General features: G+C 40.9%; 9 protein-coding genes across 11 annotated transcripts; 4 read left to right on the top strand and 5 right to left on the bottom strand.

The window, feature by feature from the left end:
- Nucleotides 1–339: 339 nt before the first annotated feature.
- LOC108595820 (dynein light chain roadblock-type 2) lies at nucleotides 340–982 on the bottom strand. The gene is made up of 3 exons (XM_017981111.1): nucleotides 895–982; nucleotides 758–836; nucleotides 340–651 (listed from the first exon to the last, which is right to left on the bottom strand). The coding sequence occupies exons 1-3, from the start codon at nucleotides 895–897 to the stop codon at nucleotides 440–442; spliced, it is 294 nt and encodes a 97-aa protein (XP_017836600.1). The 5' UTR covers nucleotides 898–982; the 3' UTR covers nucleotides 340–439.
- Nucleotides 983–1,299: 317 nt separating this feature from the next.
- LOC108594707 (dynein light chain roadblock-type 2) lies at nucleotides 1,300–1,755 on the top strand. Its single transcript, XM_017979847.1, has 2 exons — nucleotides 1,300–1,323; nucleotides 1,380–1,755. Exons 1-2 carry the CDS (start codon nucleotides 1,300–1,302, stop codon nucleotides 1,698–1,700), a joined length of 345 nt encoding a protein of 114 aa, XP_017835336.1. The 3' UTR covers nucleotides 1,701–1,755.
- A 213-nt stretch (nucleotides 1,756–1,968) lies between these two features.
- LOC108596296 (myotubularin-related protein 14) lies at nucleotides 1,969–13,718 on the top strand. Its single transcript, XM_017981888.1, has 6 exons — nucleotides 1,969–2,495; nucleotides 10,999–11,768; nucleotides 11,839–12,477; nucleotides 12,541–12,747; nucleotides 12,802–13,161; nucleotides 13,221–13,718. Exons 1-6 carry the CDS (start codon nucleotides 2,379–2,381, stop codon nucleotides 13,354–13,356), a joined length of 2,229 nt encoding a protein of 742 aa, XP_017837377.1. The 5' UTR covers nucleotides 1,969–2,378; the 3' UTR covers nucleotides 13,357–13,718.
- On the bottom strand, nucleotides 3,955–4,636 carry LOC108596302 (glucose-induced degradation protein 8 homolog). The gene is made up of 2 exons (XM_017981897.2): nucleotides 4,505–4,636; nucleotides 3,955–4,452 (listed from the first exon to the last, which is right to left on the bottom strand). The coding sequence occupies exons 1-2, from the start codon at nucleotides 4,605–4,607 to the stop codon at nucleotides 4,031–4,033; spliced, it is 525 nt and encodes a 174-aa protein (XP_017837386.1). The 5' UTR covers nucleotides 4,608–4,636; the 3' UTR covers nucleotides 3,955–4,030.
- A 5-nt stretch (nucleotides 13,719–13,723) lies between the features above and the next one.
- LOC108596300 lies at nucleotides 13,724–14,902 on the bottom strand. The gene has a single exon (XM_017981895.1). The coding sequence runs from the start codon at nucleotides 14,848–14,850 to the stop codon at nucleotides 13,735–13,737; it is 1,116 nt and encodes a 371-aa protein (XP_017837384.1). The 5' UTR covers nucleotides 14,851–14,902; the 3' UTR covers nucleotides 13,724–13,734.
- An 89-nt stretch (nucleotides 14,903–14,991) lies between these two features.
- Nucleotides 14,992–16,727, top strand: LOC108596299 (actin-like protein 6B). Its single transcript, XM_017981894.1, has 3 exons — nucleotides 14,992–15,299; nucleotides 15,364–16,206; nucleotides 16,261–16,727. The coding sequence occupies exons 1-3, from the start codon at nucleotides 15,104–15,106 to the stop codon at nucleotides 16,494–16,496; spliced, it is 1,275 nt and encodes a 424-aa protein (XP_017837383.1). The 5' UTR covers nucleotides 14,992–15,103; the 3' UTR covers nucleotides 16,497–16,727.
- A 221-nt stretch (nucleotides 16,728–16,948) lies between these two features.
- LOC108596301 (S-methyl-5'-thioadenosine phosphorylase) lies at nucleotides 16,949–18,366 on the bottom strand. The gene is made up of 3 exons (XM_017981896.1): nucleotides 18,241–18,366; nucleotides 17,363–18,142; nucleotides 16,949–17,302 (listed from the first exon to the last, which is right to left on the bottom strand). The coding sequence occupies exons 1-3, from the start codon at nucleotides 18,289–18,291 to the stop codon at nucleotides 17,264–17,266; spliced, it is 870 nt and encodes a 289-aa protein (XP_017837385.1). The 5' UTR covers nucleotides 18,292–18,366; the 3' UTR covers nucleotides 16,949–17,263.
- Nucleotides 18,367–18,668: 302 nt separating this feature from the next.
- LOC108596298 (threonylcarbamoyladenosine tRNA methylthiotransferase) lies at nucleotides 18,669–20,463 on the top strand. Of its 2 annotated transcripts, XM_017981893.1 has the most exons (3): nucleotides 18,777–18,852; nucleotides 18,917–19,698; nucleotides 19,762–20,462. In XM_017981893.1, exons 2-3 carry the CDS (start codon nucleotides 18,979–18,981, stop codon nucleotides 20,419–20,421), a joined length of 1,380 nt encoding a protein of 459 aa, XP_017837382.1. In that variant the 5' UTR covers nucleotides 18,777–18,852; nucleotides 18,917–18,978; the 3' UTR covers nucleotides 20,422–20,462. The 2 variants fall into 2 exon arrangements, with proteins under 2 accessions (XP_017837381.1, XP_017837382.1); XM_017981892.1 differs by having other exon boundaries at nucleotides 18,669–19,698; nucleotides 19,762–20,463.
- Nucleotides 20,447–25,538, bottom strand: LOC108596297 (uridine-cytidine kinase-like 1). 2 transcript variants are annotated; one of them, XM_017981890.1, is made up of 7 exons: nucleotides 25,277–25,538; nucleotides 22,147–22,549; nucleotides 21,917–22,087; nucleotides 21,720–21,856; nucleotides 21,367–21,553; nucleotides 20,710–21,303; nucleotides 20,447–20,649 (listed from the first exon to the last, which is right to left on the bottom strand). In XM_017981890.1, the coding sequence occupies exons 1-7, from the start codon at nucleotides 25,345–25,347 to the stop codon at nucleotides 20,533–20,535; spliced, it is 1,680 nt and encodes a 559-aa protein (XP_017837379.1). In that variant the 5' UTR covers nucleotides 25,348–25,538; the 3' UTR covers nucleotides 20,447–20,532. The 2 variants fall into 2 exon arrangements, with proteins under 2 accessions (XP_017837379.1, XP_017837378.1); XM_017981889.1 differs by lacking the exon at nucleotides 25,277–25,538 and adding an exon at nucleotides 24,147–24,737.
- Nucleotides 25,539–25,625: the final 87 nt, after the last annotated feature.

Below are 25,625 nucleotides of genomic sequence, written 5' to 3' on the forward strand. Positions count from 1 at the left end.
ACCAAATTTTTTTCAACTTAATTTTGAACAGTGCTCGAAAGTCAGTAAATGATTCGTGCGAGTGAGAAAGGCGAAGTTCGAAAACAGTTAGAGCGAGAGATCAATGCTCGACTCATACATGAAACATAAATGTCATCGTGAGACATCGATATCGAAACCATCCAGCTCAAGTTGCAGAAACAATATTGCAAAAGAAAACAAGTTCTGCTGACTTTCTGCTAGCCTAATTTTAAAATAATCAATCGAGCAGTGCTTATCGCTCTTGGCTTAACGAGCAGTCAATCGAGTCAAGTTATCGTTATGCTTCTGCGGCTAGGTCATATTGTTTATGCTTAAATATAAAGTATAAACATTTATTTATCTTTCCCGTTGAGAATTATAATTTGATAATTGATTATTAAAATAAATACTCCGTATGTGCATATCCAAAGTCATCATTCTAGTCGGTTGGATTTTGTATGACGATAAGAATAAAGTCCTTATCAGGAGCGACCATAATTTCATGTTTCTTGGAGCGCACGCGAAGGAATGTCATGTCGTTAGATGGATCCAAGTCTCGGACCACACTTCTCGCCTTGTCCGCCAGCTGACTCATCAAGCCAGCATATTGCACAGTCGTCGTATTGTCCAGTGTTGACTTCACCGGAATACCTAATAAGCCATGAGAAGAACAAGTTAATGAGACAACTATCGCATTTGCAACAATTCAAAAGTAATATTTCGTTTGTGACATCATTTTTGCCAATGGTTAACTTACCTTCATTATTAACAACAATTGTGCCAACAACCCCCTTGTGGCTTTGAATGCGTTTTAAAGTCTCTTCCACCTCTTGTGACTGTTGTGAAAAACGAATCGTTAAATACAAACCGCCTCGTAAAGAACACTTCACTTACCATGTTGACCGCAAATTTATGTAGCTTATGTTAAGCTTTATGCAAAAATAATAACTCTTGTTTGTTCGATATTGCAGTGTGGCCAAATTTTTAGCATTACAATATAACTGGTTGGCAACGCTAGTATTTTATTTAAAATCGATAGCTTGAGTTTGATACCGATAGTATTTAATTTAAATTTGTTTGTCATACTAAATAGATAATATATATATTTATTTTAAACAAAAGTGGCTAATGACTTAATAGACTTTAGGCCTAATGTTTTACATGTCCTACTAACACAGATAATAGCAGGACCGTTAACCTATATATCAAGAATTACCTTTGGCAACTCCATGGTTACAAAAAAAAACATGTATGTATATTTACTTTCGATTTCACCGTTAGCTGTCAATCTTAATAAAAATGTTCAATAGCCCTCCAGAAAAGGTATACAATTGTATATTTAAAATATTAACAAGAACTCTAGAAACATTTCTTTTAAGCCACCCAGAACACTTCGTTATGTAGAGGAGGCTTTTAGGATCATTAAAGAAAAGAAGAATGTACGAGATATTGTTATAACCAACGAGCTTGGTCATCCTGTAAAGAGTACAATGGTATATGATGACTCTGTGAAATTTGTTGGACTCTTTCAAGCGCTGAGAGGAAGACTGGAGCGCGGGATGCATGAAATTGATCCTGGCGATGAATTACTAATGATGAGAGTGCGTACCAAAACACACGAAGTGCTCCTAACGCCTGATAGCAAAATAACGGTCATTGTAGTTCAAAATGCTGGTGATGATTTTGAGTATTTAAAGTAACGTGAAAGACAAATTTAATTATATTGTTAGTTGTAACGTTCCTGATCATCTATATCAAGGCTCTGCACCCACGGCTGAAAAAATAAATACATTAATAAATAAATTTGCCAGATTTGTTCAAATGGAAAATCATTGGAAATTGAGCTATCAGCAAAGCATTGTCATCCAGCACAATTATCAAGTGGCGGAACGATTTGACAACTCTAACAGTAAGAGTCAATTGGAAATCGCCGCCTGGTTCGTGTGTGCGTGTGTTATTTACGTCGTAATTAAAGCTAGAGCGTAATTAAAACAAAAATTTGTTCAAATTAAATACTAATAATTAAATAATACTTTGTTGCACTGCGGCAATGCAAATAACAATGCTGACGTCGGTTCTGCGAATTGATGACGTCGCGGTGCCTTAAAGGCGAATACGTTGACAAAACGGAAAGCAAAACGAAAAATAAACAACAACAACAAGGTCGTAAATACAGAGGCAAGAGCAAATATAGTTTATTTTTTGGCACAATTTGTTTAATATATTGCGTCTGTGTGTGCGTGTGTGTTTGTGTGCATATGTGTATTTTGGCTAAATAAAAGTTTGCAATTGTGAGTGTGTGTAGCAAAAAAGAAAAGGAAAATTTACAAAGGAAAGCGCCAGCTAGAAAAGCATACGGTAAATGCAGCGCCGCAGAAATGTGCAGCATAACGCTAAACGAAATGGTCAATGTGACGCAGCAGGACTTGCACGATCTATTAGAAGTTTTCGAAAAAAAAGCATTCGAGGCGGTGGCCTTTGAAGAAGGCACAGCGGTAAGTTAACATACATATACATTGCATGTAAAAATGTGCGTAAGTTGAGGCGCACGTGCTGTAACAGCGGCCCAATAACAGTAACATCGGCAAACTCTAAACTTTCTGTTAGGCTCCTTGATGTAACCGCACCCAGAAGTGTGGCTGTCAAAATGGCTGCCAATTTGTTATTAATTACTTTAGCATGGTCAAACCTCTAGCCCGCTACTAGGTATTAGAAATCGATGGGTTTGCTTGAAGACGTGGCCCACTTTCACTCAAAGCTTGCGTTACTATTTTCTGGACATTGTGGGTGGCGCGCTCACTCGCACTCTTTATACTTCTCATGCAGTATTCGTATGTTGTAGGTCATATGTTAGATCGCAACTGCCTAATCAAGCCAACAACAGTGGCTGTTAAAGCGCTGTTAAACTTAAGCCGGTACCAATTGCAATAACATTTGTGTAATTTTAAACACTTGGCAACAATCAAATGTATCCGAGCATGTTTTGTTTGTATGTGTGTATTGAATATTACAAAACTTGGCACGTAACCTTCACACGTTTCATGCATTTGTAAGTTTGTAAATTTAGTGCAGCTGCCGTTGCTGCTGCTGCTGCTGCTGATAAACGTGAACTTGTGGATGGGCACAGGCAATCAAGTGAAAAAGTAAATGCATTTCAAAAACTAAATGTTTGCCTGTTGAGCAGTACTTTGTTGCAATTTCTAAAACTAGAATGTTTACATTCCGCACTGTGTTTTGCTTTATCAAAAACCTACAACATACATGCTTATCATCAGCCCAGCTCAAGTATTACGTCTTATCAGCCACCCAAGCGCAATGTCTACGCATTTCAAAATACAACCCCGAGAGTGGCATTAACATTATTATCAAGACGAATAGACGAGTACACTAGCAAAAACTTTGTAACTTTCTATGTCGCTTTGCAATGAGTGCAATGAACTCAAACATAAATTCAAGTCGAACTAAAGTAATTGTTTCCTTAAACATGTTTCTACTCATAAATTCTTTACAAAAATAAAAGTTATCTACACTCTGATAACATAATCTGACTGCCGTTGCTATAATTCATGGAATTTTCTTTGTTTAAAGTTATTTGCCAAGTTTGCATATGATTGTTTTTTTAACTGTTGCTCGCAGAGTATAACTTGTACCTACTTTTTTGTTTTGATTAAACAAATTTATTTATAGCATTCAGATGCGGGCACGTGAGTCGACAATTTGCGTATCAGATTAATAAAGCTTGCGTAATGCCATAAGCGCCAGTTTATGTCAGTATGACAGTATAACAGGCATCTGAGGCATCAATTTCATAAATTGCATGTGTCAGCTATTTAAGTAAAACATTCATTTTGATAGCACATCAATAACTTTAAGTTTTATTTAAGCACATCAATAAAAACACCAAAATAATATTTATATTTTGTTTTGTATACATGTACATAGTGTAGATAGAAATTCTTATAGTCATGGTATGCAACAATAGACACCGTATACGCCTTTTAGAAAGTATGTATTTTTTTATTTTAATAATTTACTTATTCTTTTCGTTGCCTTGCAAAGCACGACGAATTTCCATTTCAAAATCCTCATCGAACAATGGAAAATAAACACAGCCCTCGTTATCCAACTTGGCCTGAGCCCAGATGATAAGCTTGACTAGAAACACCATCTTGGGCTCATAGTGGCTATTCAAATCGTAGACTTCTGGATAGAGTTCTCCAAGTTTCTCCGGACGGTCCTTGATCTCCTTCTTGTCATTAATAAATTCAATAAGCTGCAATTGTTGCATGTGAAAATATATGTAGTTGTCGCCAAAGTGCGCATGCAGCTTCTTGGCCATTTCGATGGCATATTGCAACTGGCCATAACGCACAGCTTGCCGTATGCGCCCAGCATCCTCAGTTTTCATCCTAGCCTCCACTTCGCAGTGAAGTGCAACATTACGACTGCCCTCTATGACAAGATATTAACAACATTAAGCACTTAATTCTATCGTTTTTCTTACCCTTGATTAAAAAGTTGAGTATCAAATAATTTAGGTCCGTTTGCATGTCCTGAAAGCTGCACATGCGCTGTGCCCATCCATATGTCTGATTGTTTTTTTCCATTTTTTTTTATTTATCTAGGTATAATTTGCGCTATAAATTATTAATGTAATTTAGAGAAAGTCCAACATTTAAAATACTAACATAACAGAATATTACAATTGTCTACAGTTACATTTTGAATTTGAATTGTTTGAAAATATTAAAAATTTTACATAAACACAATAATACAAAAAATATATAAATGCATAGAAAAATAAACACTAGTAATATTAAGATATTGAAATTTAATTATAATATTCAATAGAATGATTGTTAACTAAAAAACTTACTTGTTTTTTTTTTGTTTTACTTTGGCTTTTATAGAAAAGTATTCAATAATAAATATATTCTGAATTTGCAAAAAACAACATATTTGTGTAATGCATTTAAAATTTATTTATTGTCAAAAACTTTTTTAAAATACCTTTTGTTTATTAAGTTGATTATGTATTTTTCATCTATCGCATATGCGTCACATGAAATAATTAATTATATATAATAAATTAATAATTGATAATGTTTTTGAGTTGTAAAAAGTGTGTTTGGTTGATCATGATTAATCAAATTATATTATTGTAGCAAAGTTAATCTCTAATATTTGTTGTGTGGATTTTATGATGCACACACACACACTCACACACTTGAAATCTATTAATAAATAGGCCTTGCCCACTGACATTGATGTTTGCAAATTTGCAGCAACAGATATACACACAATCGTGTGTGTGTGTATCTGAATCTGCAATATGCAGCTGTAGTATGTATGTGAGTAGGCGCCAAAAAGTGAAAAAAGTTCTATAAATAGAACTTGTCTGTAAATTTTAGTATATCTTTCACTTTCCTTATGCATTATGGCATAATTTATTATAAATAATTCATAGCCCACCTGTTGTAGTTGTAATTGTTGTTGTTGTTGTATCTAGTTGGTAAGGAACCAAAGGCTGACAAGCTCAATAATGCAGTCGAATATATTATAGGTGGCCACAATCAAGCGAACAATGTAATAACACTCCAAAGCCAACAGGCCTAGAAATCCTAGAAATATATTATCCTCAAACACGTCCATTCAGATGAAAATGTTATTTTGCAAAGAAAATGAAAAGTTTGTACAATTTTTATTGCGTCGTAGCCTTTTGAACGTGTTGAGCTGTCCTGACAGATTGCAGGCTGCAGCTGGAGCCAAAGCTGTTTTTAGCCTGTGTATCCCGCCTGGCAACATCCCCAGCCAGGCAGCAGCAGCAGCAGCATTAACATCAAGCTTCCAGTCTGCATACAAGGCACCACTGCAGTGGCCCGTGCAGTTTGCAATTTGGGGGTTGTTGCAGTTCCTGGGACTCGAGTGCGCAGGACGCCCAGGCAGCATTCGCATTCGCTTAGCTTTGCGCTTTGGAATTTGGAATTTGAAGAGAGCCACAGCTTCAGCTGCAGCTTCGGTTCTTTGCTTCGTTTGCACATTCTGCACTCTCTGCGGCCGCTTGCTGTGCGCCTGTGCACAATGGCAGCGCCTGTGTGGGTGCAGGCCGAATCATCGAGAAGGCAGCAGCAGCAGCATCAGCATCAGCGACTGTTGCAGCAGCAGCAGCAGCAGATTCTGCCACCGCCGCTGCCGCTGCCCACTGTAAAATGTGCAAGTAGCGTTGCCGATGTGTGGGCGTTTTGGAATACGAGACACAGGCGCGCATAAATTACAGAGCGAAGACGAATGCTGTTTGGCTTCTTTCAATGCAACAGCAGCCACAGCGCTGCAACGTCAATTGATAAAAGGCACAGTGGTCTGCAATACATTAAATACATTATTTTTATTAATAATTCGAATGGTTCGCTGATTACGCTTTGCTCTCAAACTGTTGCTGCTCATTAGATATTTAAACAAATTACATTTAGCGCTTAAAATGCTATTTGGGTCAAGTTTATAATAATTAAATATTTATGCTGACTAATTAGTATGGTAATTATTTAATTTAATATTTAATCACGTGACCGTTTTATATTTTTAATGCTACTTTTAGCAAAATACATATTTTAATAATACATATATATATAGTCAATAAATTGCCAAAATACAATACAATTCAATACAAAGTCAAAGCAGTAATTATAGTATATTCTATTTCTATTTCAAATTTTCCATTGACATGCGCCCACTGTAAATTTGTATCTAAGAACTATATAGTCTCAGCCCAATGTGTTTGCATATCGCACTTTGAACTTTCGCATTCATGTTTGCCTGTTGCATGTTGAACTTTGTGATTCGCGTTCGTGTGTGCGTTGTAAGCAACCCTTGACCTTGTGCTATGTGCAATAGGAGGGTGGGGGATGGGGGAGGGCAACAGTTTGAAGCTTATCGATAACGTGCGTGTGTTAAGTCGAGCTGCAGACACTTGGCACAGGTGCACAGGAAATATGAATAGGGACGAAAAGATATGTAGCTCCTGCGGCTGCCTTGGCGCATGTCCCGTCGAAAGAGCAATTGGGGAAATAGGAGCAATCAGAGCAGCGCAGCTCGAGAGCCATTTTGATGTTCCAATGCGCTGGAGATTATGGAAACTTACTTGCGACTTGCTTCAATAGTTTTCATCTAATAGTACATCACATTGACTGTGCACTAAATTCGTTTTAAATAAGATAATAAAGTTGAAGATGTGTTTTGTATTTTACATTAAATTATGAAAAGCCGAACTTAAACTATGTTAATATACTTAATTTTTTAATTAATTTAAGTAGCAGCTATGTATATAATAGATAATTGAGCGCAAAATAGCTAATAATAAATAAACAATTAACTTGTTAAGCGCTGCTGAACAGACGCATATCCTGATTAGGGTACGCAGCTCCCAGACTGATGTTGAAGCCACTGCTGCTGCTTACTGTTGCTTTATGAATTCCTGCTGCCGAGCAGATAAAATCGATAATAATTGAAATGGCTACTGGGAAACTAGGCGTGGCCTAAAACGGAAGCGTATAGAGCGCAGCTGAGCTGAGATGGCAATGCGCTTTTCCGGCCTGATAAAAATACATAAATAACCTTTTTCGCTGTTACAGCGTGGGAATGCCTAAAACAAAAAAATGTATGCAAATATTGTTGTTGAACAATAAAAATGGCAACAGCAACAAACAACTAATTTAATTTTAGGGCTGTTTGGGGTTAAGAGCAACACTTGGGGTAGAGTATTGCACATATATGGAAACTTATATTGTAACAATGACCTCTGACAAACTTTCGGATGAACTGATTGACAGGCGAGCATGAATTTGCAGGCAGCTGTCGAAGCCAGCCAGACAGACAGACGCAGACGTAAGTTGACTATATGTACATATAGTATATATGCAATTGCAGCATACATACATACTTACATATGTGTGTGGGCGTGCAAGAAGTACAAAACGAAATAAATTTTAAAATCACTTCCTGACAAGCAAACGACCTTTAATTAGACGAGTTATGTTTACAATTAAGCATGCATGTCATTGTATGTATGTGTGTGTGTGTGTGAATATGTCTGCATGTATTTGTGTGTAGCTTTAGCCTAAAACAAGTATTTATTTAGATTTGTTGCTGTTGTTGACGCAAAGTTGTCTCAAAGTCTTTTGAAAGTTGCTCTCAATAGAAATGCGATTTGTATATTCATTTGCATCTGTGTTAAATATTTTTAATTATCACCTTGCACAATTGTATTATGCTTTGTTTCTAATCAGCTGCATACACTTCTTATCAAACTAAACTTATCGATGTCGATTGTTGTACTTAATTTATCGGTGTGCGCGTGTGTGTGGAGGTCTTTGAACGCAAGCTTAACGAAACACGATAACAACAACAAGCGGCAGCAGCAGCAAAAATTGGCGTGTGGACGGCAAATGCATGTTCAAGGTGTGGTCAGTGCCCCCATTGGGTTATACCCCCCGCCCAGTTTGATCTGAACTTGTTTTTAAGCCGCTCACCGCCGCGCCCTGAATAATTCATTCAAGAAAAACTGTTTTCCGTGTCCAGTGCGCATCCAATGAATATGCATGAAAATGCACATGTAAATATATTTACATACATACAGAAGAAGGCCGCGTCGCGTCTTTTACTTTACATACCTACATACATACATATGTACCTCATGCTGATACTTGTTATTTTTCATTGTACTTTTTTATTGCTACTTCTGCTGCGGTCTGTTACCCTGGTCTTGGTCTGTCATGGCGTCGTTGTTGGTTTCTTGATTGCAGCGCTTGACTGCAAAAAAAAAGCAATGCAAAGCTGCAGCTGCAATGCAAGAAGCCGACAAAATAATAAAAAACAAACTTTATATAAAAAAGCACAAGAAACTTTGGCGAAACTGTGTCGCGGACTGCAGTCAACAACTTCTGCTTGCCCAGCACTGGCAAAGTCTTCAAAATCCGGGTTTTGTAAGAAAACTGCACTTTGCTTGCAGCACACAACGCTACAGCGCCTTTGCCTGTGCGAGTGAGACAGCGCGCTTGCTGTAAATGTAAACTCGGTTACAGCAACCGCCTGCGTTTTGAAATCTGCTTTTTGGGTCATGGATCGACTACGACAACGACAAAACTATTTTGATATGCAATCGTCTCACAACATTTTGTTTGTTTGTCTCACTCTCGCGCACTCTGACTGACAATGTAAAAAGAAAAACAATAACAACAACAGCTGCAGCAGCCGCAGCGGCCACAGCAAGTTGGCATTAAAAACTATTTAACTTTTGCGCGCGCGTCTGTTTGTTGTTTTTAAGTTTTACAGCGCGTTATTAACAGGCGCACAGAGGCCCCAAGTACAGCGAACTGCAATGCTTACAATGAAAGTACATATACACATGTATAAATGTACACGAGTGTATGTATGTATGTATGTTTGTTTGTTGTGCACACAGCAACAAAAGCGCAAAAAGTGCAATAACAATAACAACAGTAACAAGCAAGCAGTTCAATACACAGCAACTGCAGCTTTGCTTGTGTTGGTGTGCTGGCTGCTGCTGTATGTGTGTGCTTGTAACAACAAATGTACTCATACTCTCGCGCTCTCTCACTTGCTGGCTCCACCGCCAGACCCAAAGCAAACAAGTTGCCGATAAAAATATCAAGACACACACACACACACACACACAGTCAGACACAGACTCGAGTATCCAGTGGCCCCCAGCTAAACATTACATGTTACTGTTAAAAAAGGACAACACATTAGCTTGCTTAAATATAAAAAATCTTGTTAAATTGCTGTAATTTAAAACTTGACAAATTTTTACAAGTCTGCTCTCACACACACACACACACACGCAAACCTCCAGCAAGCGGCGGCGTTAACTAAGTTTTAGTTGTTTTGCTCGTTTCTTTCGCTCGCCATAGTTTTCTCCAGCACCCATACACACAACAGTTTTACAACTGTGTGGGTGTCTGAATTTTTGCCATATTTGTTTTGCTCCGTGCTTCGCTAGTTTGTCTAATTTTTGCGCAGTTGTTTTTGTCTTCACTAGTGTAGCGCTCTGCTCGCTCTTGTTTATATTCGCGCTCTCTCACGTCAATATTAGTTGTTGTTGTTGTTGTGCTCGAGCTAAAAACCTGTTTCGCTTATTCTAGCTACAGTGCTTAAGTGTTTGCAAGTTTCTGTAGGTGTGTGCGTGTGTGTGTGTGTGAGTTGTTGTTGGCTGGCACAGATGGCCAGCCGCCGGTTAGTCGCTTAACCCTCCTCCAGCTCTCCTGCTGTTATAATAAATTTTGCTTGTTTGCTATTTTTAGCGGCTCGACAACCTTTAGATTTTCCCCAGATTGGCATCAATAATTTGCAATGTTTTTAACCCATATATAAAGACAAAAAATTTTATAAAATTATTCCCAATGCATTTGTGTGTGCAATTTGCATTGCGACATTTTTTATTGAATGAATCAATTCATTTGTAAACTGAAATGTAAATTTACAAATGATTCACTTTTTTATAATTTTTTTTGAACACATGTATAATTATTGATAAAATTGCAATTGCATGCCTTGCGAACTGGCTTTTGATTTCATTCCAACGCCTAATTGAATCTAATGGACTTAACATTCAAAAACACTTAGTTCTTCAGTCATTAGTATGTTTTGTTTATTAATTTGATATCGGATTTGTTTGTATGCATGTTTACGATCAGCGTAACCATATTCCACTCATTCGAAAGTATCTTCTCATATTTTGTTTTGCAATTAGTTATTTTACCGACGATAATCTTGTTTATTGTTAAGAGCAAACAAAACAATTATACTATATGTATTTAAAGTCAATAAACTTGAGAATTTAGTGGGACTAATGTGGGACCCAGAGATTCGTTCTCAAACCACCAACAAAATACATAAATTTTAATGATTTTTTTTTATTGTATTTAAAAATGTTGAAATCAACAGAATATTAATTTGTGTTTTTTATATCTATCTTTGCAGGAGTATGGCATCTCCAAAAAATGTGAATTTCTGTTCAAGCTCGACTACAGCCTCATTGAGCTGGACAACTCGAACGGACTGCTCAGCCCACGCTATCCAGGACGCATACTTATACCCGAGTATGAGCACGGCCATATGGCCAAGACACTAATACCCAGCAATGGCTCATGCGGCACAGCGGCATCGGCGACGCCACTGAACAGTAGCGTCGGCAGTAACGGCAGCAATGGCAGCGCCGCTGGCGTTGGCATACAAGCGTTTGTCACCTTTGCCAATCCGCTGCAGACGGCGCAGCAGCAGCAGCAAACGTGCCAGCAGCAGACGCCGCAGCAAACAGCGCAGCCAGCGACGACGCAACAAAACACCATCTATGAGGATCAATACGATATACAGCGCATGCGTGAGCTGGTCACAATGGCGAAGTATGCGCGCTGCAGGCAGCGCTTTGCCGTACCCGTGATCATGTATCGCGGCAAGTATATTTGCCGATCAGCGACGCTCTCGGTGATGCCGGAGACATACGGCCGTAAGGTGGTGGACTATGCGTACGATTGCCTCAGCGGTGGCAACTATGCCATGCCACCCAATGGCGAGGAGAACGATGCGGACAGCACGGATGAGTCGCTCATAAATCAGATCAACGATCAATCCCAATCGCAGTTCAGCTATGACGAGGTCATCAAGAGCGATATACAGCTGCTCAATGCGCTCAATGTATCCACCATTGTGGATCTCATGGTGGAGAATCGTAAAATAAAATACTTCATGGCGTATGTCTTATCGATAGTATCGATTGCGTGCCCACTTTACCGTACTTATCTTTCTCTTTTTATGCTGCAGTGTTTCTTCCTCGGAGAAGGCCGATCCAAACAAGCACTACAAGAGCTTCAATCTATTATCGTTGCCGTATCCCGGCTGTGAGTTTTTCAAAAAGTTCCGCGACAACAACTACATGGCCAAGAATCTGCATTACAACTGGAAGCAGTCGTTCAACGATGCTAATATTAATATACCCAATTTGGGACCCGCCGCCGACATCGACATCATCTGGCCAGAGTACCGTGAATGGGATTTAGTTTCCATTACGCAGAATTATTTGCGTGCCACCCTCAAGTATATACAGGAGGATAATTCCGGATTGCTCATACACTGCATCAGCGGCTGGGATCGCACTCCACTGTTTGTGTCACTGGTGCGTCTATCACTTTGGGCCGATGGCCTCATCCATCAATCGTTGAATGCGCTCCAAATGGCGTACTTTACGCTTGCCTATGACTGGTACTTGTTTGGCCATCAGCTGCCCGATCGGCTCAAGCGTGGCGAGGATATTATGTTCTTTTGCTTTCACGTACTCAAATTTATAACCGATGAGGAGTTCAGCATTGTGGAGCATCGCAAGCGCACCAAGACTTCAAGCAGCAGCGGCAGCAGCGTTATTGTCATCAAGTCTGATTGCTGCGACGATGAGCCGCTCAAGGAGTGAGAGCACCCAAATAATTTATGCAATTAAGGTTTTTAATATATTTCCCTTTCTGTTGACAGAGATTACATACTGGCCTTTGATCAAGATAGCAACGATAGCTACTCAAACTGTTCCAACTGTGATATGTCCATAACAGATAACTTTTATGCTACAACAGCAGCAGCAGCAACAACAACACCAGCACCGACAGCAGCAAATGCAACAACAACCGCAGCGCCCACTGTGCTTGTCAACCCGCTCACAAGTCGTTCACCTAATCCCAAGCGGTAGCTTAAACCAAAAATTTCAATTATTCAACTAAACCATAGTTATATTTGTAGCTCACGCACTAGCCCCATATCTGTGCCCGGCTCGAATGCGCGTCAGCGTCAGGAGTCTACCTCATCGAACGGCAGCTGGCAGGTGGTCACAGACACCGGCTCTATAGACTCAATGATGAATGGCAGCTATATGATGCGTTTTGCGCCACACTTGCAGCAACAGCAGCAGCAACAGTTGCTGCTCAACGGCGACAACATTCCCATGTGCAATGGCGGCAATGGCTATCATTGCAGCACCAACAGTTTCAGTAACAGCAACAGCAGCAATAGCAACAGCAATGCCAGCAACAACACTCACGGTTTCCCCAATGGTTCCTCCAAAGATGCAGCCAATCATGCCACAAAGCAGTCCATCAACTTGTAATACTCTTAAAATTCCTTCACTTTTATTTATAACTAATTGCTCCAACTCTTTACAGACGCAAGCAACGTTTAAATGCCGTGCGTGCGATTTTTATACAAGCATATGGAAAGACAATTGGACTTAAATTTAAGGAGGGCTCCTCAATGAATCTGACCACGTTTATAGGCAATTTGGCGGATCAGCTATTCTGAATGCCAACTCTATTGACTGTCTGCCTTGTTGAAATTGACTTTGTTAGTTACGTTGTTAGTGCTGCGCTTTTTTTTATTACCATGGACTGTATTTTGTAGGCATGTGTTGCGTCAACTCTATTGTTGTATAATAATAATAATGAAACGAAACATAACAAGTACATGTTCCTTTCGCTACTGGCACCTGGAACGAACATCCTATAGACAAGCATGCATAGTACAACGTTCCCCAAGCCGCCTGCCCAGAATTTGTTTCGGCATAACTGTTTGTTTAATGATAATTCGCTGATTGTACAATAGCTCTAAGTTATAATTTATAGTAATGTATTTTTTAAATAAACTTATTGTGCATTTGATATAAAGAACTGCTTACTCTTTTTAAACAGGCAAGCGTTTAATACGCACCACACATTTCTTAACATACTGATGAGCACACTTGAGCGGCACAAAACGCACCACCAGCTTGGTTGGTTCTACGAAATAATCGTCGGTTGGCTCAGGCTTAATATCCAACTCAGACTTTGCAAAATCAACTTCCTCAGCGCTTTTAGCACTGCAAATGGTAATACCGCGATCCCCGCACTTCACAATATAGGGGGATTGGATTCCAGAGTCCTGACTGTTCGAATCAACGTCCTCAGCGCTAGTAGAACTGCGCACACTGCTAATAATAATATTACTCTGACGGGCAGTGGAGTCCTGACTGCTCGAATCAATGTCCTCAGCGCTGGTAGGACTGCACACAGTGCTAATGATATTATTCGGACAGTTGCTTACAGTGTAGGCAGTTGAGTCCTGACTGCTCGAATCAAGTTCCTCAGCGCTGGACACACTACATGTTTCAGCAAAGCTGTCAATTATGTCCCTAGCACCAATCGCATTGATAATCTCTTCACATTCATTGTTTACTTCATCAATTTGTCTGCTAGAAAGTTCCTGAACTTCAAGTTGCACTTGTCGCTCTTCCGCAAAAATGGCTTCCAGTACATCGCCTTCCAACTGCCTTTTTTGTGTCTCCGATAACTGTTCCAAAAATGGCAGTTGAGAAAGTATAAGCTGCTGCGCCGGTGTTAATGGATGTGATAAGAATGAAATAGTTGTCGGCATATTGTTGACCTTATGAACGATGTCCCTCAGCGAGCTTGAAAGTTGGCTTTCTGAATTGGCTAGCAATGGACAAATATGTCTCAAAGTTTTCCAGCGCGTCCTTAGCAGTTGAGCGGAAAAGGGTTTCAGAAGCTTTACTCCAACATAGCTCATGTTAAAGGACATCGCCAATTGTTTCCATCCCCAATCGTCATATGTATCGGATTCGGTTAAGGAGCATGCGCCTTCTGACTCTCGCTCAGTGTTGTTTATTAGAAATGAATAGAAGTTCAGTAACTGCAGCAGTTTCAGATCATTTAAAACTATCTTATTCTCCGCGCTCGTGTTTGATATGTTTATTTCGAACTGTGAGGCTGCATTTTCTGTTCCCGTAACGCATTCATTCATTGTAATTACATTACTAGTTATTAAACAATAAACAAAAATTATCTATTATTTATCTCAGTGTTGTAAAGTAGCTTTATACTTTGAATTGCAACTAAGTCTATCGAATACTTATCGAGTTCGTTCGTGAAGAAACGCACTGTCATCCATGAAAAGTTAGCATTTACCGGTGTACACAATATAGCAATAAGCAAACCGCGTAAATTGTTTGTTTTCTTTGGGAAAATAAAAAAGTGAGTGCAATCGAATCACTACGATGACTATGCTTTATGGTGGCGATGAAATTGGGGCATTGGTATTTGATCCCGGCCACCATTCATTGCGCGTGGGTTACGCTCAAGAGGATTCTCCCAAAGCAGAGATACCTTCTGTTGTGGGTATTGGCACAAACGGTGCTAGCGACACTAATTTAGATCCAGAGACTAAAACCGACAACAATGCAACGCCAAACAGTAAGTGCAAAATTCGTAGTTAAAAAATGTACTTATTTCACAATTTGCGGCCCCAACTTCTTAGATGCAGATAATCGCAAATTTTATGTTGACACAAACTATGTAAATGTTCCGCGCTCACAGATGGAGACGCAAACCTATATGAAAGACGGCATGATTGATAATTGGGAACTCTTCGAGAAGGTGCTCGATTATGCGTACGCAAATGTTATACAATCTGAGCCCGAGTATCATCCTGTGCTGTTCTCAGAGGCATCTTGGAATGTACGCAACAATCGCGAGAAACTCACAGAGCTAATGTTTGAGAAATACAATGTACCAGCATTCTTTTTGGTAAAGAATGCTGTGCTGGCGGCCTTTTCGAGCGGTCGTGCCACAGCTTTAGTAGTTGATAGTGGCGCTACACACACCTCCGCAGTGCCCGTGCACGAGGGTTATGTGCTTTCTCAGGCTGTAGTTAAGTCGCCACTTGGCGGCGATTTTCTTTCCAGACAGTGTCGAACGCACTTGGAGAAGCACGGTATTGACTTGTCACCCGTGTACAAAATCGCTAGCAAAGATGTAGTAAAGGAGCGTGATAATGCACGTTTTACATTGCGCAAACTGCCCGAGAATCTCACACAGTCGTGGCAGAATTATATGCTGCAGCTTATGATGCAGGACTTCCAAATGAATGTGCTTCAGGTGCTCGAGAATCCCTTTGATGAGCGCGTCGCTTCACAAATACCCATGGTACACTACGAGTTCCCCAATGGCTACCACCAGGACTTTGGCTCAGAGCGTTTTAAAATTGCCGAAAGCCTTTTCGATAATGCCATGCTGGGCGCTGGCCAATTAGCTTCCACCAGCGTTGGCATGTGCGATGCTGACGTGCGTCTGTCGCTTTTTGGCTCTGTTGTGGTTACAGGTAAGTTAGTTCATTACAATGTTTGAATATTAATTTATAAATGTTTTCCACTAGGTGGCAACACATTGCTGCAAGGATTCCCCGAGCGTCTTAATCGCGATTTGCAGCTAAGAGCACCCTCGAACACACGCTTGAAGATGATTTCAGCTAACGGCAGCGTAGAGCGTCGATTTGGTTCCTGGATTGGAGGCTCCATACTTGCCAGCATTGGCACTTTTCAGCAAATGTGGATTTCCTCGCAGGAGTATGAAGAAGCTGGAAAAAGTCAAGTGGAGCGCAAGTGCCCCTAGACGTGTACTTCCCATTTTAATTGTAATTTTCTATATAAACTTTTGTATGCGCTATAAATTTCATAACCAACTGGTCACGAACTATGTATGTATAAAAGCCAAATTATATGGCCAATAAGCTCATGACCTGTTCTTCTTTTAACGAGATTGTCGTAAGCTTTCATAATATTCCCGAAATAGACTGCGCTACAAAACACTCGCGCCAACACCACACAATAAAATATAATTTAACTTACAAAGGACTATTCGTTTTGAATTATTTAAAAATTCAATTTGAATTAGGTTGAAATGAAAAGTGCTTGGAATGGCGCTTGTAAGTGTAGCGCATAGGCTTAACGAGGTAAGGAATTATGAAAATTTAAGTATTCTAGATTGTGCGACAGACATTTTATAAATCATTATTCCCGAATATAGTTACAGTTGAAGCATTTATACATAATAATTAACGCGTTTATTGGAATTCTGAAAACGATATTTAATGCTCCAAACATCCTATGCCAAAGCTTTATAAATTCATTCTAAATGTATACTTATTACTTTTTGGTAAATGCTAGAGTTCAAATTTGAGTTTGACTCTGAGTTTCAGGAGGGCTCTCTTTTTTGATGTTAAATGCTCGACTACGAGTACTGGGTTCGAAATCAAAGGCAATAGAAATGGAATGAAGCTTTGGAGTACGGTGTCTAAGGTGCTTTGAGCTCGTAGAACCAAGCGGTTTTTTACGCCGTATGGCATCTTTGGTAATCTCCGTGCAAAGCTTTAAAAGACGTCACATGGCACCTGACATCGTATTGTTGCAGACGCATTGCTATATGACCAAAAATGTACATTAGCAGATGTATTCACATTTACAATGACGCTTACTGACCTTGGCATTGAGTATTTCTTCTGTCCAATCCTCGTTAGCAATGCGCCCCACGGCATTGACTAATATCTTTTTCACCTTGACCACATTTTCAGAGAAAGTCTTGAGCACATCCTGCACATTGACGCCCTCGCAGCCCATGCGCCAGCAATCGTAGTCGGTGGCAATGGCTACCGAACCGTACAACAATCCCGCCTCTTTGGCTAGCACCACTTCGGGGCATGTCGTCATATTAATGAGGTCACCACCCCATTGACGGAACATATTGCTCTCGGAGCGCGACGAGAAACGTGGTCCTTCAATGGTCACTATCGTTGCTTTCTCATGCGCCGCAATCTCCAGCTCCTTAGCTGCATCCAACAACGACTTGCGTGTGCGTTCGCAAAATGCTGGATACATGGGCAAGTGGCAAACGCCTTTTACCGCAGCATTGGTGCCGTCATAGAACGTCTGCGTGCGCTTTGTGGTGCGATCTATAAAATCATGTGGCACCACCAGATTGCCTGGCTGTATAGCTTCACGAAGGGAACCACAAGCTGTCGATACGATAAGATGTGTGCAGCCCACCTGGCGCAGCGCCCAAATATTGGCGCGATAGTTAACATTGGAGGGCATAATGTCATGCTTGCGCCCGTGACGCGCCAATAGTACACATTGTACACCGCCGATTGCGCCCTCGATAAGCGCGTCTGATGGTGCCCCATATGGAGTCTCAATGACCTTTTCCTGGCGCTGCTCCAAAATATCCGGATCATCCAAACCAGAGCCACCAATGATACCAATCTGTATAAGTAGATAAGAACAGTTATCAGTACTCACATGTGTATGAAACTATTGTATGTATACGGAAGTTTTTATAGCGGCAACTTCCCACCACTCACCTTGACCGGAATGGGGTCGAGGTTAGTGTCTTTACATTTAATATGTAGCATGCTGAAGGATTAAACTTGATGTCTGTCACACGAATAAAGATCTACTGAGCAAATTGTCGCGCTGATAGCGTCGTCGATGCCTGATAAATGTAGCGCAGGTGCAGAAAATGCGGCATATGTGTTTACATAACACTAGCCGGTTTCACTTGTAAGTTATACCTATTAGATTTTCTGAGCAGTACATGTTATACAATACTTATTGTTAAGCTTAGCGCTAATAAATACTTAAATTAATATTAAATACAAGTGTAGCGTATCTCCAAGTCATTGTGATAAAGCTTTAAGTCTCATCTTATGTCCAAATCGTGTTTTGCAGCACTGTTTTTACATAAGGTGGTCACACTGGCTAACAGCTGATTTAAGCACATGTGCTGCCGCAACTTTTTTTAAGCTCATATATAGGTGAAATAAATAATGGATTTTGAAGTGGATTTGCCGGGCAATGACATTGACGATATTGAGGATCTGATCTCCGCCGACGATGTCAAGCCGCGTGAACGTTATGAGAATAAAAAGAACGTCACTGTGCGCGCCAAACGGCGCCAGCAGATTAAGCCGACGGTAAGTGAAGCTGCTGACACAGAGCCGCAACCACAGAAGAAAATACACGAAAGTGTTATACCAGGCACACAAAAGGTATACGTGAAGACATGGGGCTGTGCACACAACAATTCCGACTCGGAGTATATGGCTGGACAGCTGGCGGCTTTTGGCTATAAGTTGAGCGGAAAGGAGGAGGCCGATTTGTGGCTGCTAAACAGCTGCACTGTAAAGAATCCATCGGAGGACACGTTTCGGAATGAAATAGAGTCGGGCATGCGCATTGGTAAACATGTGGTGGTTGCCGGCTGTGTTCCACAAGGTGCACCCAGATCGGAATATCTGCGTGGCTTGTCAGTTATAGGCACAACACAAATCGATCGTGTGGTGGAGGTGGTTGAAGAAACGCTCAAGGGTCACAGCGTTCGGCTGCTGCAAAACAGAAAGGTGAACGGAAAACGTGTAGCTGGCGCACCGCTTGCGCTGCCCAAGGTGCGCAAAAATCCACTAATTGAGATAATCTCGATCAACAGTGGTTGCCTTAACCAATGCACATATTGCAAGACCAAGCATGCTCGTGGCGATTTGGCGAGCTATGCGCCTGCGGAAATTGTAGCGCGTGCACGTCAATCTTTTGATGAGGGCTGCTGTGAAATTTGGCTCACTTCAGAGGACACGGGTGCTTATGGACGTGATATAGGCAGCTCGCTGCCTGAACTTCTCTGGCAGCTGGTAGAGGTTATACCAGAGAACTGCATGCTGCGCGTGGGCATGACCAATCCCCCATATATACTAGAACATCTGGAGGAGGTGGCCAAGGTGCTGCAGCATCCACGTGTCTATGCCTTTTTGCATGTGCCCGTGCAGGTAAATTGATGATCAATGAAACAAAGTTGCATCCAACTTATACTTGTTACTGTCTGTTTTTAGAGCGGCAGTGACTCTGTGCTGGCGGACATGAAACGCGAGTATTGCCGCAAGGACTTTGAGCATGTGGTGGAGTTTCTTCGTGCCCGCGTTCCCGGTCTAACTATTGCCACGGACATTATATGCGGCTTTCCCACGGAGACGGAAGACGACTTTGAGCAGACAATAACGCTGTGCGAAAAATATCACTTTCCCAGCTTATTTATAAATCAATTCTTCCCACGTCCCAACACGCCAGCAGCCAAAATGACGCGCATACCCGCCAATCTGGTAAAGCAGCGCACCAAGCGTCTAACGGAACTCTTCTACAGCTACGAGCCCTATGCTGAGCGTGTGGGTCAGCTCTACACGGTTCTGGTAACAGAAATCTCGCACGACAAGCTGCACTATGTGGGTCACAACAAAAGCTACGAGCAAGTGTTGCTCCCCATGCGAGACAATCTTCTGGGCACACGTGTTCGCGTGCGTATCACAAGCGTGAGCAAGTTCAGCATGTTAGGCGAGCTGCTGGATGATGAACAGGAGTGGACACGCTGCGCCAACAGCAAACCTTTGCAGCAGTCGCCCAAGGCGCAGCTTACACAACGCTATGTGGGTCTGGCGCTTTTAATAGTCAGTCTCGCCTATTTGCTGCAGCTATTGTTACGTTACTTATACAGATAAATAACTAATAAACACACATGACACATGAATTTGTCAATTGATAATTTAAGTAACGAATTTGCATTTTATATTCTAGGTAAAGTACTTAAGCAACTGTTGGGTAACTTGGCCCTAGTATACATCGGAGGGCTCAGTGCCAAAGTAACGATCGCCAAAGTTTCCAATGCCGGGTATCACATAAAACTTGCTATTGATCTCCGGATCGAGCGCCGAGGTGACAATCTTTACCTGTTAGGCAAACAAAATATGTTTATAAACTTTTCAGAACCGATCTGTAGTACTGCTTACCCTGGGAAAGGCGTAGGCAATGGAGTGTACACCAATTTCAGCCATCAGCAGCGAGGCGAGTATAATATTATCCTCGGGCACATCGTGATCCAAGAGCACGCGTATGGCCATCATGGCGGCAGCTCCCGTGGCTACTGTGGCATCCATTAGTATCACTTTATAGTCTTTTATATCTTTGGGCAGTCGCAGATAGAACAGCTCTGGTTCGCCCGTACGCAAATTGGTTTGAATTAATATTTTACCGATGCGTATATCCTTGCACACATCACAGACGGCCTGCTCCATGGTCTCGCCGGCACGCAAAATGGAAACACCGCAAATTTTGCGCGATGCCATGCGTTTGCCTTCATACAGCACATTCTGTGGCGTCTCCACGCAAGTGGATTTAAATGGAAACAAGCTCAGCGCATACTCAATGACCAAGCGTATGAGACGCTTCGAGTAGAAGATAAACTCATCGCGCGAGGTATTCTTGCAACGTATAAACGTATGCAGGCCCTTAATCTGTGGTGTTGGTGGCAGTAAATGCAACGAATCTGGCATGGGTTGGTCCTTATAAGAGTTGGCCAACGTCTCGCGTAGCTTAAAGCCGCGCTGTAATTCATTCGAATGCGATAAGTACTAGTTGTGTGTTATAATTTACGCTGTGGCACTTACTAGTTGCAGCTGAGTGTGCACATGTTGCACGATTAGCGCTATGGCCACATTATTTTCGCCGCCACGTGGCACTATTATGTCAGCATGCGCCATTGTGGGCGCTATATAATTAGCATAAGAAGGCTTCACCATGTTCAAATATTGCTTCAGCACGCCCCTAAGCTCACGACCACGTTGCGAGATATCACTGTAAGCGGATGAAATCATTTATATATATACTTTGATATTTATAAAATGCATAGCATGCATAAATAGCTGTTAAACTTGATTAGCAAGACAATAAAATTGCTGTATATGTGTCTATATTATATTTCAAAGCTTGTTGCAGCCTAAATTTCATGCATTCGGCTTACCGCTTCAGTCGCCTGGCTAGACGTATGTCTGGATCTGTGTCCACAAATATTTTCATATCCAGCAGCTTAAGTACCTCGGGACTGTGAAATGTCAATATGCCCTCGAAAATAATGACATTGGCGCCATACATGGTTTTCTACGACATGCGAAAATAATATATTATTATATTAGCTAATAAGCATTTGAGATTGCCTACCGTTTGGCTTTCGCGTGCATGTGTGACAAAATTATAGACAGGCACCTCGACCTTGCGGCCCTCCTTAAGCTTGGTCAGCACATCAATCAGCAAATCAATGTCAAAGGCATCCGGATGATCGAAGTTGTATTCGTTAAGTAAAGCCTGCTCATGCTGCTTTTCATTTAAAATCTGTCACGAATCAAGTTATTAGCTTAATGTGTATAGGCTTATGTGAGTTTGCTGCGCACCTTGTAAAAACAGTCCATGGACAGCAGTGTTACCCAAGGCACATCCAGGCTTTCAATGATTTTCTCTGCCACAGTCGTCTTGCCGGAAGCGCTGCCACCGCAGATGCCTATGACAAAAGGCTCCACCTGCTGTCCCGCACAATTGTACCATGGTGGTCGTCCCGCTGTGTATATTGTGCGATTGTTGGAGCGTATAATGCCCTCACTCGGATTGGCTGTAGTCGTCTGATTGCCAATCGACGTGGTGCGCTGCCGACGACCTGAACGGCGCAGCGGCGACTGTGAATCTAGCGCCGACTTGGCTGGCACTGTGGTAGGCGATGCCGGGCAGCAGTTCAGCTCGCTGCCCACATCTGTGGAGGGATCAATATACAGCTGTTCCGTAACATCGGAGCGCTCGTCGCTGAAAAAATAAATCAAAAAGACAATTATAAATATGAAATGTATTATTAAGGTTTAGATGTTAGCCATACAAGTCATAAAGATATTAGTCTGCTGCAGATAAGATTTGCCAGCACGCGACGGATTTTTTTATTACTGTATTCATTTTTTGTTTTTGCTTATACTTAAAGTGCATGCAATTATCTACGCTGGCCAGGCCCTACCACAAACAATAAAAGCTTGTGCTATGCAAGTGCTTGTGCTATAATTAGATGCTGATTGAATTGTGTTGTGTATTAAATTTTAGTTCGCACCTTTAAAATCGATTTAACTGCCCGGAATTAAACTTTTAAATGCAAACAGCAGTTCAATTAACATATTTAACGCTGACTGCACGTCCCGCCAGTAAACAGATACATATACTATTGGTTTCATTAATAAATGTTGTGTATCACATGATCAAAGCGTGCAATATTTACAACGAGAGTTAAAATTGATACCACTATGCTATATATATAGTTGAATATTTGTAATGGCAGCAGTTTAGAAACTGCATCAATGAAATTGATATCATTTTGAATGAATGATCAAAACAAAATGCTAATTCTTTTAATTTAAGCACCATTTATGTGTTAACAACTTTCGCTTGAATTTTTCGCAATCTCTGACTGGTTATATTATAAGGCATTCTAACTTTCTGTGCATTTATTTATAGAGACATGAACTGTATACACAACAATTATATACAAAGCGTCAATTTATTGTCTTTTTTGCAATTCCCTCTTGATAGACCAAACAACAACAGTTTGGATGCTGTCTACAGACAGCTAGCTACGCATGCATGCAAACAAACAAATTTACATATAGACATAAAACAAACAAGCCGGTGTGCATTGCATTCCCATGTGCGGGCTTTGTTGAAAATGTTCGCAGTTGGTATTTGCCCCATAGTGTATAATAACCTCATGGCTTGGGGGCTGCGTCAATTTCTTATTTATAGTTTACACGCACACACACACTTGCAATTATATTTTTTACACTGTACATGTGTACGCGCAATGAGAGGAAAGCATTGAGGGAGTGGGAGCACAAAAGTAAACGCCACGTGTTGCGTCTTATGCGCTCGCTCTCAGGATGTGATGACATGAGAGCTACATATATTTATCAAGCGCAAGGGACGATGCGGGGAGATGGGGAGGGCCGAGAGAGCGCAAGCAAAGCAGATAAGTAGGCAGCAGCGAATGAAGACACAGACGTGGCTTGATCGCAGCCATATTGAAATTGTTGCGGCGCTGCAGCAGCGACGTCGCTGCTAACGCTGCCAACCCGACAGACAGCATACGCAGTGATACGATAAATGTTAATCAAAAGAAGAACAACAAAAGAAAAGAGCGTTAATTAAACACAGTAAGTAACAACAACAAAACAATTAGAGCTTGCGTCATGTACGTACATATGTTTGTATGTATGTATGTAAATACAGTGCGGCAAAATGCAAAAACAATAAATACAAATTAAACACAAACACACACACAATGAGGCAGAGAGAGAGTGAGACAAACATTTAAATTTTTGATTTCAATTATGAATAAAAAGTTAATAATAATGCTATGATTTACGTGTGTGTGTGACCGTTGGTTTTAGCCTTAACCTTCGCCAACTGATTGTGCAGATGTGGCTGCTGTTGCGTTGCTGCTGCTGTTGTTGCTGTGGTTAATAAGTTGTTGGCAGAAGCGAATACTGTTGCAGAAACTGTTGTTGGCTTTGCTTTTGCTCGCATTGTCCCGTCATCATCATTGTTGTTGTTATTGTTAACTTTGCTGCATAAAAACGTGATGCTGCTGCTCATTTTAGCCAATGAACAGACGTTGTATATTTGCGTTAGAAATGTGCCAACAACAAAATAGGTCAATCACTCTCACACAGACACACACACACACACACGCACACGCACACGTGCCGCGTCAGAGAAGAGAGGCAGAGGTGCACTCCCACACAGAGAATGCAGAAAAAATAATGTGAACGACAAGCCGCTGTCTCTTTGCATGTGCTGCAATTTATTGGCCGTGCTTAAGAATTTTACGTTTTTGTGAAATCTTTTCTTTGTTGGTCACAAATTTCGTCTCACTTTGGGCACAAATGTATCGGTATTGGTATTTGTATTTGTATGTGAACTGCCGGCACCGGTAAAAATAAAAGCAACGTGCTGCATGCGAGTCGGGGAATGACTAAAAAACGTCTGGTCTATTCACTGAGCTAAGGTTAATCGCACAACTGACGAAGCGAAGGCATTGCCGAAAGGTAGAAGCTACAATTGTTGTTGTTGTTGCTGCTGCTTTTGTATCTGCTGCCGTTGCGCTGCGTATGTATGTAACTGTGTTTGTATTTGAAAAAAAAAGGCATATGCATTCACACACACATCCATATATACATATATATATATATGAATTTTCTGCAGCAAACGAAATTCAATTTGCCTTATATACATGTGCATACATAATATGTATGTATCTATGTACATGCGTTTACTCACATGCCTGTCTGTCTGTATGTATTTAAATAACACATTTTTAATTACGTATTTATGTAAACGTGCTTGTGAGTATGTGTATCTGCATGTGAAATGTGATTTTTTTGTGTTATTGCGTGCTTAAATTAGTAAAGCTCCTTCGTGATGGATGGGTATTAGAGGTGTATATTTCACGCTTTATATTTTATCACTTGGCTTTTTTGAATTTGTTTTTGTTACCTGTCGGAGCTGGCAGAACTCGCTGGATTTGGATTGTAAAATTTGATTTGTTTTGTCTGTGTTACAGACATATTTGCACCGTTTTTCTAAGCTGCTGCAACTTGCAATGCGCCAACTTTAGCCACGCGGTGATTACTTTGACATTCCCGTTCCGCTCTCTCTCTTTCCGCAACGATACGACTAAAATCTATATGCGTACATATACAGAGATTCTATAAAACGCTCTCCAATGGAACGTTTTTGATACAGCGTTGTTTCATAATTCTATTTGAAAATGAAGTTTGTTTATAGTAGGTATACTAATTAATAAATTTAATTTATTTAAAGTATGCGTAAGAGGTAAATAAAG

Source organism: Drosophila busckii, chromosome 2R, assembly GCF_011750605.1.
Source record: "Drosophila busckii strain San Diego stock center, stock number 13000-0081.31 chromosome 2R, ASM1175060v1, whole genome shotgun sequence".
Classification (NCBI taxonomy): Eukaryota; Metazoa; Arthropoda; class Insecta; order Diptera; family Drosophilidae; genus Drosophila; species Drosophila busckii.